The following is a 13,757-nucleotide window of genomic DNA, read 5'->3' on the forward strand; positions in this document are numbered from 1 at the left end:
CTCTCGTCCTTTGACCCCCTGCCCCCTTGGAGTGGCAACAGGCGCTGACAATTTGACACCGTGACACTGACATTAACATGCCGCAGCAGCAACATACCAGCAAATGCAACTGGTTGGCTTGGCTAGGGCTGCCTGGGCCAGTTTTTGGCCCAGTGCCAACTGGGCCACTCTCTTCCACTTTTAGGGCCACTGCCCTTCTGCCCTCATGCCCTGGCCTGGCCCTGCTCACCTGTTAGCTGTTTTTGGCATAGCCCCAATGTTGTTCAAATTTCACGCGTCCTGGAAATAGCCTTTTGCGTGAGACTCGCTGCATTTGAATTAACAACAACATTAGGACCAGGCCCCAGCGAATGGGTTCTCTCTCAGTGTCACACTCCGTTAGCCCTTTGACATGGCCGAAAGGAACTGAGATACACAACGCATACAGGCAGAGAAATAAATCTAATATCAAAAGTACACATTGCTTTAATATGCTTAATACAATGCTTAAGTTTAGAAATCCTTCCATAATATCTAAATATTTATCTTAAAAATATGCTAAAAACTTGATTATTTTTTCAGTGTAGACACCAATACAGCAACCTGCTACTAATTGCAATGAAAACTTGGCTCCCCTGGCTCCCAAATGGCTTTTAGAGCATTCAACCCGCCCAAAACCCCTTTCAGTTTGCCATCCTACGGCTTACTCCACTCATTTCCGTTTCCGTTCACTCCTGCGGTTCACCACCCTCTATCTCCTCCTGCTCCCCAGGCTCTGGCTAATGCCTCTGCTCCTTATCAGACGCCTGCCTACCCTCCGAAAAGGATTCGCGGACATGAATTTGCGGTTTTTGGCACGCATTAAGATGGCGCAACACTTTACGCGCCATTACATGTTGCCTGCACTTGTGTGCGTTACTTAGTATGTGTGTGGGTGTATCCTGCCACGCTAAATATATATGTGTGTCTGTGATGGTTGCTCTCTTGCGGATTCCGAGGCTTTTGCGAATGCTTCTTGCTTGTCTGGCTGGAGCGATCCAAATAGATTTTGTCTGTCTTTCGGTCTGGCTGTCGACAAACACAAACACCCGCAATGTGCATCGGTATGTGTGTGCCTGTATCTATGTGCTGAAGCACTTTGTTTTGACAGGGCGCCAAATTGTCGCCCCACTCACAGGAAACGCCGTTTGCAGGCTATTTCTGGTCTGTTTGCATGTTTACCTTTGGGCGCTGCCTCCGCTTCCCTGCCGCTTCCCTAAAGATGCTCTATAATGGGCTGTGTAAGCTACCTAAGTAATAAAGCGTAAAGGACAGCCCTGCCAGCGCTTTTGTCCTTTTCCACTTCGACCTTGTTGAAACCGTTTAAATGTCCCCAAAATAAACGCTCGCCTGCCAACAAGGTTCACCCTCGTCGTGCCAATCAAGTTTCCAGTGTGCAAATTGTGCATTTGATTTCCCCGGCTGTATTTTTGGCATTGGCAGAGCAAACCGAATTGGCACGCCCCAAAAATTCAATGTCAAAATAAATCAAATCAAATCAGCAACCAAGTTCAACATCATTCAGTTGGCTGAATCAACAATAAGATGCTGTATGCAGAGGGTATCAAATATTGACAGAACCAAATGGTTCGACTATCAGGGGTATACGAAGTGACCCTGCCAGTCATTTATGGCCTGTTTAGTATGTTTCGGATCTTAAGAAGGCCTCTTGAGATAAAAATCTTAAGATTTTCAGTACTTTAAATCTGATTTTTTCGATTTTAAACGATTGTCTCTATTTTAATGTCTCTCAATGTCTCACGGTTCCACACACACAAGATTTAGTTTCCCACGGGTCTTTTGTATTTATGTCATAATTTCTTAGCCCTAAATTCTATTCTATATTTTATTAGTCCTTCCAACCTGCCTGAACTGATCCACCCAACTAATTGCCTCCAGCTTAAGGCGGCTCAAGGTGATTTTAGGACCAAGCCGAACCGAAGTACTTTAGCCATCGCCCAGAGTGTCCTGGGTCCTTGCTGGTGTGCGTGTGCATAATGCCAGCGATTTTCCAGCGAGCTTAAAATGCATACAGCGAGTGCCGGCATGCGTATCCTCGAGATGCATTGACGCCGGTAGACGGTTATGCGAATGCGAGCGCGAATGAAAATGCAAATGCAAGTACCCGGCTGCTGGGCAATTTAACACCATAAGGGTGACGGACAAAAATGCCTAGAAGAAGTGCAAAACATAAAAAAGAATGCTACATATACTTATACGAAACTTATACACCCTTCCTGCGAAATTGGTTATAATTGGATGTATAGTTAAAAGATCCAAGATAAAGGTACAAGGTACATATGTCAATTTTGTCAATTTTTCGGGATCCCTTGAAAATGGGTTTTCATCTATAGTGTACACGGTGATGGCTATATCTTCCCCAATTCTCATCCGATTCTCAAGCGGAATACCTTAAACGTTTTCTGGATCGATTCTCCATCATTCTGCATCAAAATCCTGATACAAAATATTTCAAAGATTTTTTGTCCATTTTTCGGGATGGGATCCCTTGAAAATGGGTTTTCACCTATAGTGTCCACAGTGATGGATATATATTCCCCAATTCTCATCCGATTCTTAAGCGGAATACCTTAAACGTTTTCTGGATCGATTCTCCACCATTCTGCATCAAAATCCTGATACAAAATATTTTTTAGATTTTTTGTCCATTTTTCGGGATGGGATCCCTTGAAAATGGGTTTTCCCCTATAGTGTCCACAGTGATGGCTATATCTTCCCCAATTCTCATCCGATTCTTAAGCGGAATACCTTAAACGTTTTCTGGATCGATTCTCCACCATTCTGCATCAAAATCCTGATAAAAAATATTTCAAAGATTTTTTGTCCATTTTACGGGATGGGATCCCTTGAAAATGTGTTTTCCCCTATAGTGTCCACAGTGATGGCTATATCTTCCCCAATTCTCATCCGATTCTCAAGCGGAATACCTTAAACGTTTTCTGGATCGATTCTCCACCATTCTGCATCAAAATCCTGATACAAAATATTTTTTAGATTTTTTGTCCATTTTTCATGATGGGATCCCTTGAAAATGGGGTTTTCCACTATATGGCCCACAGTGATGGCTATATCTTCCCCAATACTTATCCGATTCTCAAGTTATGGTTAATTTTCGAAAGAAAATTATGACGAAAACCTTGGGGGACGAGCTTAGACCCGGGTTGGCCAGTGGTATTTCTTCATCGCTTTAAGAATCCTGTGAAATGTCAGGTGTGACTTAAAGTCGTTAATTTAAAACTGAAAAAATGCATTCCATGTGCCAGACGTTGATTTTATTCACTGGTGACAGCAACAGTTTGCTTCTAGCGAACACGCCCGTCCACATGGGCCTCGATTTTATCCCCTGGCCCTGGCCCACTCCCCCGCCTGTTGCCACACTTTTGACGGCCCTCGTCCTGCCATTGTGTGCGAAGGACATGCCCGAAAGTATGGAATACAAAAACCTTCCGGCATGACTGCCAGGCTTTATGCCATGGTGTATGTGGCTAAGAGTTGCTTTTTGTAATTTTTACATTTCTGCCTTAGCGTCATTATTAAAAATAAGAGATGCTCGGCAACTGTATCTGGTTGGCTCTGGTCTGGTTTTGGCCATGGTTCCTTCTTGTTTTACATGCTCTAAATGGATTATTCAAAGCCCGGCCCATAAATCGTGCTGGGCCTTCAAAAATCTACAAGTGGAGCGCAGTTGCAGTTGCACGTCCCTGACAAGAGCAATAACAGCACCACCATTTGGCCCAAACCAACGACACTGTGAAAAATGATGAGTCTTTAATATGAAATAGTTACCCTCGTGGGAAATAATATCCCTATCATTCATGGCAATTTTTACGAGTGCCGAACGAAATGCCATGAATTTGTTTACAGCCATTGTGCCAGACACTCTGCCCCATTCTCTCGGATTCCCTTTATTTTTCTCTCTTGTTGCACTTATCGACGCTTGTTGCACGTCCGTTGCGCCACAACAAATTTCGCAGAAAGCTGTTTTCAATCTCTCGCCTCGTGGCTTTCCCTCCCCTCGCCACTATGCTCTTGGCTATTTTCGTTTTCGTTTTATTTATTTACGTTAAGCCCCTCGCTGCACCCTTCTATATAGTGCCAAGGACTCCGCTCCAGAACAGGATATCTCCCATTCAACCCCGCAACAGTCCAGTTCCATTAGCCACGGAATTGCTGTGGAATATTCCGTACACGTTCTGCTGCTGTGGCAGATTTATTTTCAAGTTTCTGAAGAGTTGGACTGTTGTTTGGGAATCCGATTTCGAATATAGCTCAAATTGGCGCTAAAAAGGTGAAGCTGTATCTAATTAATCCGGGCCACCAATGATTGGGCTCCAATGGAGCTGAAGTGTGATTCAATTAGAGAAAGTTTGGCGGAAATGCCGAAACTTTTTCATTCATAAAAGCCAAAAATACCCGGGGCGAATTTATCAGCTGATTCCGCTTTGGCGGCAGATGGCTTCTTGGCCGCAGTTCTCTTGGCCATTTTCAATCGTATTCCCATTCCCGGTCGCGACGGACAGCCTGCAGAAATATGCAAATTTAGATGCCGAACAAAAACAGTGAACAATCGCGCAATTAATTGGAAATAATTGCCGAAATCCACAGGGCACGCGAGTGCTGAAAATATTTATGAATTTCTGGATTACCGTTCGCGTCGGCAAAAGAATGCAATTCCGGAGGAAGACAGAGTCTGTCGGAGGAGGTCTTCCACTTGGTTTCCTTCTGGTGATTTCCCTATTGCTGTTCTGTCAAGCGGAGAGAACCAATGTGGGTGAGTGTTGCACCAGAAAGAGATTTTCCCCGCGTTACATAAGCAGGAATTTGCAGCGCGGCATTTGCAAATGTGTCATGTATTTTTATGCCGCATACGCACCGTGGGCCGATTAAAAATATAAACAGAAGAGCTAAGCAAAACAAAGAGCCAAATAATGTTTGTTTATCTCCTCTCTCTCGCCGTGAAGGTCTTATTTACGAGAGCACGGAACCGGATCTAGAGAAGATCTTCCACCTGGCCATTAGCAAGGCGAACGAGGAGAACGAGGAGCTGCAGTTCCATGGCGTGTCCGCCGCCATTGAGCCCGGAAACTCCTTTGAGACTTCAAAGAAGTTGTGCAAGATGCTTAGGGTAAGTCCCTGCAGTATTTGGCTTATAAATCTAGCCCCAATGTGGCCAAAATCTCGGCTAACCACTCTAATTCTAGCAAAATCTGGTGGCCGTTTTCGGACCCACTACCAACCTGGCCGCCCGTCACGCGATGAGCATTTGCGACGCCAAGGAGCTGCCCTTCCTGGACACGCGCTGGGACTTTCAGGCCCAGCTGCCCACCATCAATCTCCACCCCCACCCGACCTCCCTGGGCGTGGCCCTGCGGGACATGGTGGCCGCCCTGGGCTGGGAGAGCTTCACCATTATCTACGAGTCGGGCGAGTACTTGGCCACCGTGCGGGACCTCATCCAGATGTACGACACCGCAGGACCCACTGTCACGGTGCGTCGCTATGAGCTGGACCTGAACGGGAACTACCGGAATGTGCTGCGGCGTGTGCGGAACTCCGCGGACTTCTCGTTTGTGGTAGTCGGCTCCATGGGCACCCTGCCCGAGTTCTTCAAGCAGGCCCAGCAGGTGGGTCTGGTCACCAGTGAGTATCGGTACATCATCGGGAATCTGGACTGGCACACCATGGACCTAGAGCCGTACCAGCATGCCGGCACCAATATCACGGGACTCCGTCTGGTGTCGCCCGAGAACGAGCAGGTGCTGGAGGTGGCCAAGGCTCTGTACGAGAGCGAGGAGCCCTTCCAGAACGGTAAATCTGAGACCCCAACGATTGTCCACCCACCAGACAATTTATGCAAATCCCAAATCCGTTCGCATGAGTGAATTTAAATAATTGAATTGCATTTTCATGGCCCTTGTCCCGCCCACACCCAAACCGAGGAGAAGAAATGATAAATGACGTTATCCTTCACACGCTAACCCTCTCTTCCTCGCCGCCAGTGTCGTGTCCTTTGACCAACAGCATGGCCCTGGTCTACGACGGAGTTCAGCTGCTGGCCGAGACCTACAAGCATGTGAACTTCCGGCCCGTGGCTCTCAGCTGCAACGATGACAGTGCCTGGGATAAGGGTTACACGCTCGTCAATTATATGAAATCGGTGAGTTTAGATTATCTAGAGTAGTATATTAATAGTCTTGATAGGTTTATACTAAAATTAGGTAGTCCTCCGCATAAACGTAGCCTGTAACCAATAAATTCTTTCTTTTTTTCCCATCGTGTGAATAACTGCCCGATTTTGAATAACTTATGCACCGAGTGCCGGTCCACAGCTAACACTGAATGGCCTCACGGGTCCCATTCGCTTCGACTACGAGGGACTGCGCACGGACTTCGACCTGGAAGTCATTGAGCTGGCGGTGTCCGGGATGCAGAAAATTGGCCAATGGAGCGGCGAGGATGGCTTCCAGCAGAATCGCCCGGCCCCGGCGCACTCCTTAGAGCCGGATATGCGCTCGTTGGTGAACAAAAGTTTTGTCGTCGTCACGGCCATTGTAAGTGTGCGCACGAACTTGACTAAACTTGGGAGTCCAGAGTCCTTAGTTCTGATTTTGACTTTTTTTGTGTTCGTTCCAGAGCGAGCCATATGGCATGCTGAAGGAGACCTCCGAGAAGCTGGAGGGGAATGATCAGTTCGAGGGCTTCGGCATCGACGTCATCGACGAGCTCTCCAAGAAGCTCGGCTTCAGCTACACCTTCCGCCTCCAGCCCGACAACAAGTACGGCGGAATCGACCCCAAAACCGGAGAGTGGAACGGCATGCTGCGTGAAATAATGGATAATGTGAGTTTCGGCAATAAGCATTCATAAATCTAATCGGCTCTGGGCTATCCTTTGTCTCGGTGGCGTTATTGATTTACATTAAATGGCCATAAATCCCGACATCGTCGTTATCGGTGCCATAAATGGCAGACTATTTTCAGTCCGCTTGTGGCTCAAATTGGCCCAAATTAATTCTTTTTATAGTTGGGCGATTAATCTGTCCCTGCCTCATGAAATTCGTCCTTTGCCTGCAAGATAAATTGTCTGAAAATTGCACCAACTGCCAATAAAGCACTTGGCCGTTTTAATAAAGTGGGCGGAAAATTAATGAAGCTGACTTTAAAGGTTCATACTTGTAAGGTTTAAACCGAGGATTGTATATATTTACGCTCTTTATGAATTAATACTAACTGGTTACAGTTCTTCGCAGTATCACGGCCAAAACTTTGTAATAAAAATTAAAAATTTATAGATTGGCACAGCAATGTCCACAGAGCGTATACGTGATATTTACATATGAATTTTTATGCAAATAACCACCAGTTTACACCGTTCTTAAATAAATAAGTTAAATATGCTTTTATATTTGATTAGCGCGCTGATATGGGCATCACCGACCTGACCATGACCTCGGAGCGGGAAAGTGGTGTGGACTTTACAATACCCTTTATGAGTTTGGGTAAGAGAAGTCTTTTATTAAAAATATTCTATTATACAGCATTAATATATTTCAGGAATTGGAATTCTGTTTCGAAAGCCAATGAAGGAGCCTCCAAAGCTTTTCTCTTTCATGTCACCATTTTCGGGTGAAGTGTGGCTCTGGCTGGGATTGGCCTACATGGGCGTATCCATTAGCATGTTTGTCCTGGGACGACTTTCGCCAGCCGAATGGGACAATCCATATCCATGCATCGAGGAACCCACTGAGCTGGAGAATCAGTTTAGCTTTGCCAACTGCCTGTGGTTTTCCGTAGGTGCTCTACTGCAACAGGGCTCTGAATTGGCACCAAAGTTAGCAATTATTAAACAGTAACTATTTAAATGAAAATTAATTATAAATCATTATTTTTAAGGGCATACTCTACCCGAGCTGTGGCCGCCTCCTGGTGGTTCTTCACACTGATTTTAGTCTCCTCTTATACCGCTAACTTGGCAGCCTTTTTAACTGTCGAGTCTCTGGTAACTCCAATTGACAATGCCGATGACTTGTCCAAGAACAAAGGCGGGGTGAACTACGGCGCCAAAGTGGGTGGAAGCACTTTTACCTTCTTCAAGGTGAGTAAAGGAAAATCTTGGTTGTAAAACCTCATGGTTTTTATTATTTAGGAATCCAACTATCCCACCTATCAACGAATGTATGAGTTCATGCGGGACAATCCCCAGTTTATGACCATGTCCAACCAGGAGGGCGTCGATCGGGTGGAGAACAGCAACTATGCCTTCCTTATGGAGTCCACCACCATCGAGTACATCACCGAGAGGCGCTGCACTCTGACCCAAGTGGGACCTTTGCTAGACGAGAAGGGCTACGGCATTGCCATGCGGAAAAGTATGTTTAGAACTCCCTAAAATCCAATAACAACCAATCGAGATTGCATCCACAGACTGGCCATATCGAGACACCCTTAGTCAGGCCGTTCTGGAGATGCAGGAGCAGGGCGTTCTGACCAAAATGAAGACCAAGTGGTGGAAGGAGAAGCGCGGTGGGGGAGCCTGTTCGGTAAGTATCCTTCCAATGCAAGACCCCCGATCTCTGACAGCTCTGGGCCATTTGTGGGGGTGTGTGCAACATGCAGGATGCAGCCGAGGATGCAGGTGCCGTGGCCCTGGAGATAAGCAACTTGGGCGGCGTCTTTCTGGTAATGGGAGTGGGCTCCTTCTTTGGCATTTTCGTTTCCCTGCTCGAGATGGTGTTGGGCGTCAAGGAGCGCAGTGACGAGAACCAGGTATAGGCCAAATAGCACCTGGCTTTCCAATCGATTAGCTGCAGCCTTTAGCCAACATTGCACACACATCCATGGCACCTAAAACAAGCACTTTAATTTATCCACAAAAACGTTTGAAATTCCCCACAACAAAAATAAAAAAATAAACAGGAGGAAGCCGATTCGGACGCCTCCTCGCTCGGTTTCGCCAATTTGGGTGGCGTCTACCTGGTCATGTTTGTGGGCAGTTGCTTTGGCAGCGTTTACGGGCTGGTTAACTGCGTGGTCAGCATCTACCTGAGTGCGCGGGAGAACAAGGTAAACCGCTTAAATGGGTGGCGGTCTGAAAATAGTAACCCACCGTTGTGACTAAAAATGGCGGCGAAAAGGTCGCCTTAATCTGAATAACAGAATTGAATCATCAGCTCCCAAAAAAGCGACGACTTGGAGCCAACATATATCACACAAGACCCCTCATCTCATCCTATAATATGACCAATATGCCATATAACCCTCAAATCATTATGTAAAAAACCTTTTTTGGAATGCTTGTTTTGTAGTTTATCCTTCTGCATGATATGCTTTCAAAACTTTACAACTTGTTACAAGGACTTGTAATATATCCTCTCCTCTCGGTAGGTGAACTTCAAAACGGAACTGCTGGACGAAATACGCTTTATACTGCAATGTTCCGGCAACACAAAGGCGGTCAAGTATCCGAAGAATTCTTCTCGCTCCATAGCCAGCTCGAAGTCCAAGGGCTCTTCGCAGTCGGTGGACTCTCTTCCGGATGACAATTCTGAGGCGGAAGTATCTGACAAGCATGAACGTCAGGCAAAAAAGTAAAATACACAAATGTGGTGGTTCTTGAACAGGATTTTAGCCAAGTCCTTTGGATGCTAGGACGAAGCTTTTTCATCAAAAAATGGCGTTTGCTTTGGAGACTTTTCAGGGGCCACATTAACCTTTCAATCTTTCAAAGCTATCTCTAAGATTTCTAGTATTATAACTTGAGTTTTCATTTGTTTTAAACTTTATTTAATCTTTAAAACATTTATTCATTAAACTGCATTTGTTAAGAATAATAAAGAAAAAAAGTTTGGTAACAATTCAAATTTTCGCTCACTCAAGTTCTGTTAAATTTTAACAGAACCTTTCCTCTGTTAAATTTTTAACATTGCAAACCCAACATCCAGGTGGCGCTAGTAGTTCAAAGTAGTCTACAAAAATGAAACAAATTTTAAATCTTTTTGAATATCAATATATTTATCGATTTCCTCATATTATGTAGTGTCTTGATACATATTTTGCTTTAGTAATATATCCAATATATTGGTAACTTCCTTTGCGGAGATACATTTAATCATTTTTTAGACACTGAGATGTTGAAAAGGTAAAGTTGTACGAAGTTTTGTTTTATTCATTTTTGTTCGCAGTTTGGTTTGCAGGATTACCAACAGCCCAGGTATCCTTTGATCGGGTGGGTCTGTGTGTATAAATAGAGTATACATACGAGTACGTGTAGATGTTGTCGATCGTGTATAAGTTGTACAATAATACGAATATCATATATAACTATAGTTTATGTCTCTGTACTGGTATGCAGCAATATCGCCCTCTGAAAAACTCCTTTTAGTTTTAATTCTTTTTTGGTTTATAAGACCAACTATATTCTATATTGCAATGCGCTTTTATTGGCCACATTCACGCACACACACACTTGTCGTAACACACTTTGTAATACATTTTGATTAAACGTCATAACTTTAATACCTGATCATTACGGTTTACGGTTTAGTTTTAATTAGTTGTAGCTATAATTGCATGGTTGAATATATCTGTTGTAATATTAAGTATCATGTATTATGTGGCTTATCCCCTGCACATATGCGAATTGCGACTAACATTTTTAAATTCATATTAATTCAAATATAATGCTCAACATTTAACTACGCAAACAACAAAACGCGTCGCTTAGACTTACTCGGCTAAATGAAATTTTGTTTAATTCACTTTAGAGTATGGATTTTGCATAATTAATTTGCTATGTTTTCAACGTTCATTATCTATTTTGATTTATTCATGATGAGAGTTTATCTAGCTGATGTACTTTTCAAATATTTGTGTGTTTTTTAATTAAAGGCCAGTGAGGGTGGCAGGCAGAGTGGGTGTTGGTTTTAAAGCGACCCATTGTCGTGGGAAAAATGAACCGATAATCGGGCTCCATGAGGCATATAATGTTAATGTACACAAACACAGGCAGGCACAGTTGCAGGACTAATTTATGCACTCAATTGCTCTGCGGCCACTGGAATCTGTTTCCGATCTACTTACAAACGGATGTGTGTGAGCTCTGGTAGATAGTAGCATCGGAGTATCGGTGGGTGTGTCGGTAGAGTGTTGTAGCTTTAGTTTCCAGAGACTTGGTAGCGATAGTAAGTAAAATATATCATCAGCATAAGTAACTTAAATGGAAATTGTGGATTTTTCTAGCTCTCGTTGAAAGTTGTAAGCTCGTCTAGGTTTTCCTTTTGGTCTTTTGTGTTCGAATGTATATGGGGCGTGTCGGGAGGCTAGAAAGCTACTTGGTATGTACAACAACGAATACAATAATACATATATCCCATTTCAAAAAACCTACAGAGTCGTGTTGCCACGATTTGTTGCATGTCGGCTAGTTGAGGTGGGACTTAAAGCTGAGACACACATAAAGCATTTTCCTGCCATTGAGACAGTAAGGTTCTAGGATATGGTGTTTGCATTGGTGTTGTGTTTGCTTAAAAGGTGTTGAGAGTTCTCACATCGATTGGGAATATTTCCCGCATATTGTCTAACTAGGTAATTAATACATCTAGGCGTGGGAATTATTTAATAATATATGTAGCTTGATACACTTTGGTAATTACACAGTATAATGGCTAATCGACTAGAAAAGGATACAAAACCGAGGCCAAATCAGGGAGTTCTTTAACTAGCCTCTATACTCCCGTTTGGCTGTAGATAGGTTTAGTTTTGGTTACAAATATATAATCAGTGTATACCTAGGCATAATATTAGGCTCAGATGACACAAACTTTGGTTTCTTGAGCATATCTTGATCTTAAAAATATCTTGTGTTTCTCCTTTGTATTCATAGGTTTTTCTTTGTTTCCTCTCAAAAGTTCATTAAAATAAATGCCTTTTTAGTTTGTTTGCTGGCACTTAAGTGCCGAAGAGTATTCGAGTGTTTGTATCTGATAATGTAGTGTAAATAGTTGCTTGTTCAGTTTTGGTGGTAGTGGGTGGTAGATGGTGGGGCTTGGATATACATAGTTCTGGTTTTAGTTCAAGTTTTAGTTTAGTTAGTCGGTTAGTTATTTGATTAGCCTGTTTGTTTGGCTTGCCTCGAGTGTTGGCTGCAAGAGAAGGGCCGAAAGAGACTGGGCGAAGAGGGGAAAGTAAAACAAAACCCCCACTCCCTCGGCAGTGGGTAGCTATTGTTTCAGAATTTTCTAAATCACGCCGGAATGACAGAAACTCGCATGCGAATACAGCTCGAGGTCCTAGGTCCTGCGAATGCTGCTGTTTGTATCGGTTGTAGTTTTTGGGCCCTCTCAAATGACACTCATGCGACGCCTGCCATTTCCGGTGCCCTCGGCTCAGTTGGCGTTGGCCAGAGTCTCGTGGCACACCTCCATGTAGTCCGGGTCGTGCATGATGCCTTTTATCATGTCCTTCAGCATTGTGTAGCGTGGAAATATCGGATACATCTTCGAGCTGCCGTACTCTTCCTGCTCCCACACACAAACACACACGCGTGAAAAGATACAGATACAGATGAGGATTAACAATACAGTAAGAATGTTGCCCCCCTGGGGCACCGGACACTCGACTCACCTTCAACACCCGGATGAGATGCCGCAGGCCCAGATACTTTTTCAGCAAGCGGTACAAGTCGTTTATCAGCTGCGTATTCTCGTGTTCGATCTGGGCCGTTGTCATGTCTGGAAAAAAGGATGCCGGACTATTTAACCTTTTCTTTCCGGTTTTAAGTCCCATTTACTTACGCTCCAGTCGCTCCATGCGCTCCCTTCGCTCGGCAGCCTCCTCGGCCAGGCGGGCGGAGGTCTTTACCCCCTCGCCGGACTTCTGGGTCTTCTCCATGATCGAGCAGGCGCGCATCACGTACGAGGGCACCGTTTCCTGCTTCTCCTGCCGCGGGATGTCCACCAAGGTCCAGTACTGGGTCTCCAGGCGAATCACTTCCTGTTAAGGAATACGAATTAAATTCATTTTTTAAACATAAATTTTAACCTTACTTTAATCATCAGTTTAAGCATGGGATAGCGTTGGAAAATGTTGCGCTGGCTCTTGGAATCGCCGTATTTGTTCATGAGGTTGATCAGGGCCTTCTTGGCCGTTTCGTAGGACTCCTCCAGGCGAAGCCGCAAGGATCTCAGGCGCTCGTTGGTCTCGATTACCTCGTCCCGGGTCATTCCACTGGGCGCCCCCTCATCCTTCACATCCTGTACGATTCGCCGCACACTCTGTGTGAACTTTCCGACAAAATTTGTGGTTGCTATGCAGTGGAAGTGAAAAATTCATACAAATTAAATGATTTTCATGGGAAAAGATGGTAATAAAAAAATGGTTGTTCGGAAATTACACGAAACACTGTCATTAATAATTTGGAATGTCAGTAGATACGTGCATTAACCTTTAATTAATCTGCGATTCATGCGGAAATTGTTCGGCTATGGGGAAAGTCAAACTATTATGCCATGATGAGTCGCATTGAATAATAATAAAAGTTCTTTTTTTTAGGTACAAGCAGCACTATTTTATATTGGGATTTTCCCCATCAAACCTTGTCCTCTTGAGGTATTTTTAGAATTATTCTTTCTTTGTTTGTCAGTTCTGGGAATCGAACACACGACCCGCGAGAAACACGATTTTGATAACGAACAGGGCGCTCAGCACGCACCACCACAGCCC

At 44.3% G+C, this 13,757-nt stretch overlaps 2 protein-coding genes across 3 annotated transcripts in view; one reads left to right on the top strand and one right to left on the bottom strand.

The window, feature by feature from the left end:
• The first annotated feature begins 4,548 nt into the window (after positions 1-4,548).
• Positions 4,549-9,779, top strand: Grik (glutamate ionotropic receptor kainate). Of its 2 annotated transcripts, none has more exons than XM_017247282.3 (13): positions 4,549-4,810; positions 5,001-5,164; positions 5,241-5,847; positions 6,039-6,196; positions 6,369-6,590; positions 6,673-6,879; positions 7,453-7,537; positions 7,593-7,869; positions 7,932-8,133; positions 8,185-8,407; positions 8,463-8,578; positions 8,655-8,804; positions 9,423-9,779. In XM_017247282.3, exons 1-13 carry the CDS (start codon positions 4,669-4,671, stop codon positions 9,627-9,629), a joined length of 2,760 nt encoding a protein of 919 aa, XP_017102771.2. In that variant the 5' UTR covers positions 4,549-4,668; the 3' UTR covers positions 9,630-9,779. The 2 variants fall into 2 exon arrangements, with proteins under 2 accessions (XP_017102771.2, XP_017102772.2); XM_017247283.3 differs by lacking the exon at positions 8,655-8,804 and adding an exon at positions 8,955-9,101 and having other exon boundaries at positions 9,423-9,778.
• A 290-nt stretch (positions 9,780-10,069) lies between these two features.
• Positions 10,070-13,757, bottom strand: part of LOC108129209 (uncharacterized) — a 33,615-nt gene continuing 29,927 nt past the window's right edge. The window contains 4 exon segments of the mRNA XM_070282145.1: positions 10,070-12,553; positions 12,660-12,766; positions 12,830-13,028; positions 13,082-13,341. Coding sequence (XP_070138246.1) covers positions 12,422-12,553; positions 12,660-12,766; positions 12,830-13,028; positions 13,082-13,341 — 698 coding nt within the window. The 3' untranslated portion in view covers positions 10,070-12,421.

This window comes from Drosophila bipectinata, chromosome 3R (assembly GCF_030179905.1).
Source record: "Drosophila bipectinata strain 14024-0381.07 chromosome 3R, DbipHiC1v2, whole genome shotgun sequence".
NCBI lineage: Eukaryota > Metazoa > Arthropoda > Insecta > Diptera > Drosophilidae > Drosophila > Drosophila bipectinata.

Excerpts from the sequence above, each read along its gene's own strand:
- Grik (XM_017247282.3), top strand. The coding sequence starts at position 4,669 with ATGAATTTCTGGATTACCGTTCGCGTCGGCAAAAGAATGCAATTCCGG. Across the intron at positions 7,870-7,931 it reads GGCTCTGAATTGGCACCAAA|GGCATACTCTACCCGAGCTG; the intron begins GTTAGCAATTAT and ends ATTATTTTTAAG. Across the intron at positions 8,408-8,462 it reads CGGCATTGCCATGCGGAAAA|ACTGGCCATATCGAGACACC; the intron begins GTATGTTTAGAA and ends TTGCATCCACAG.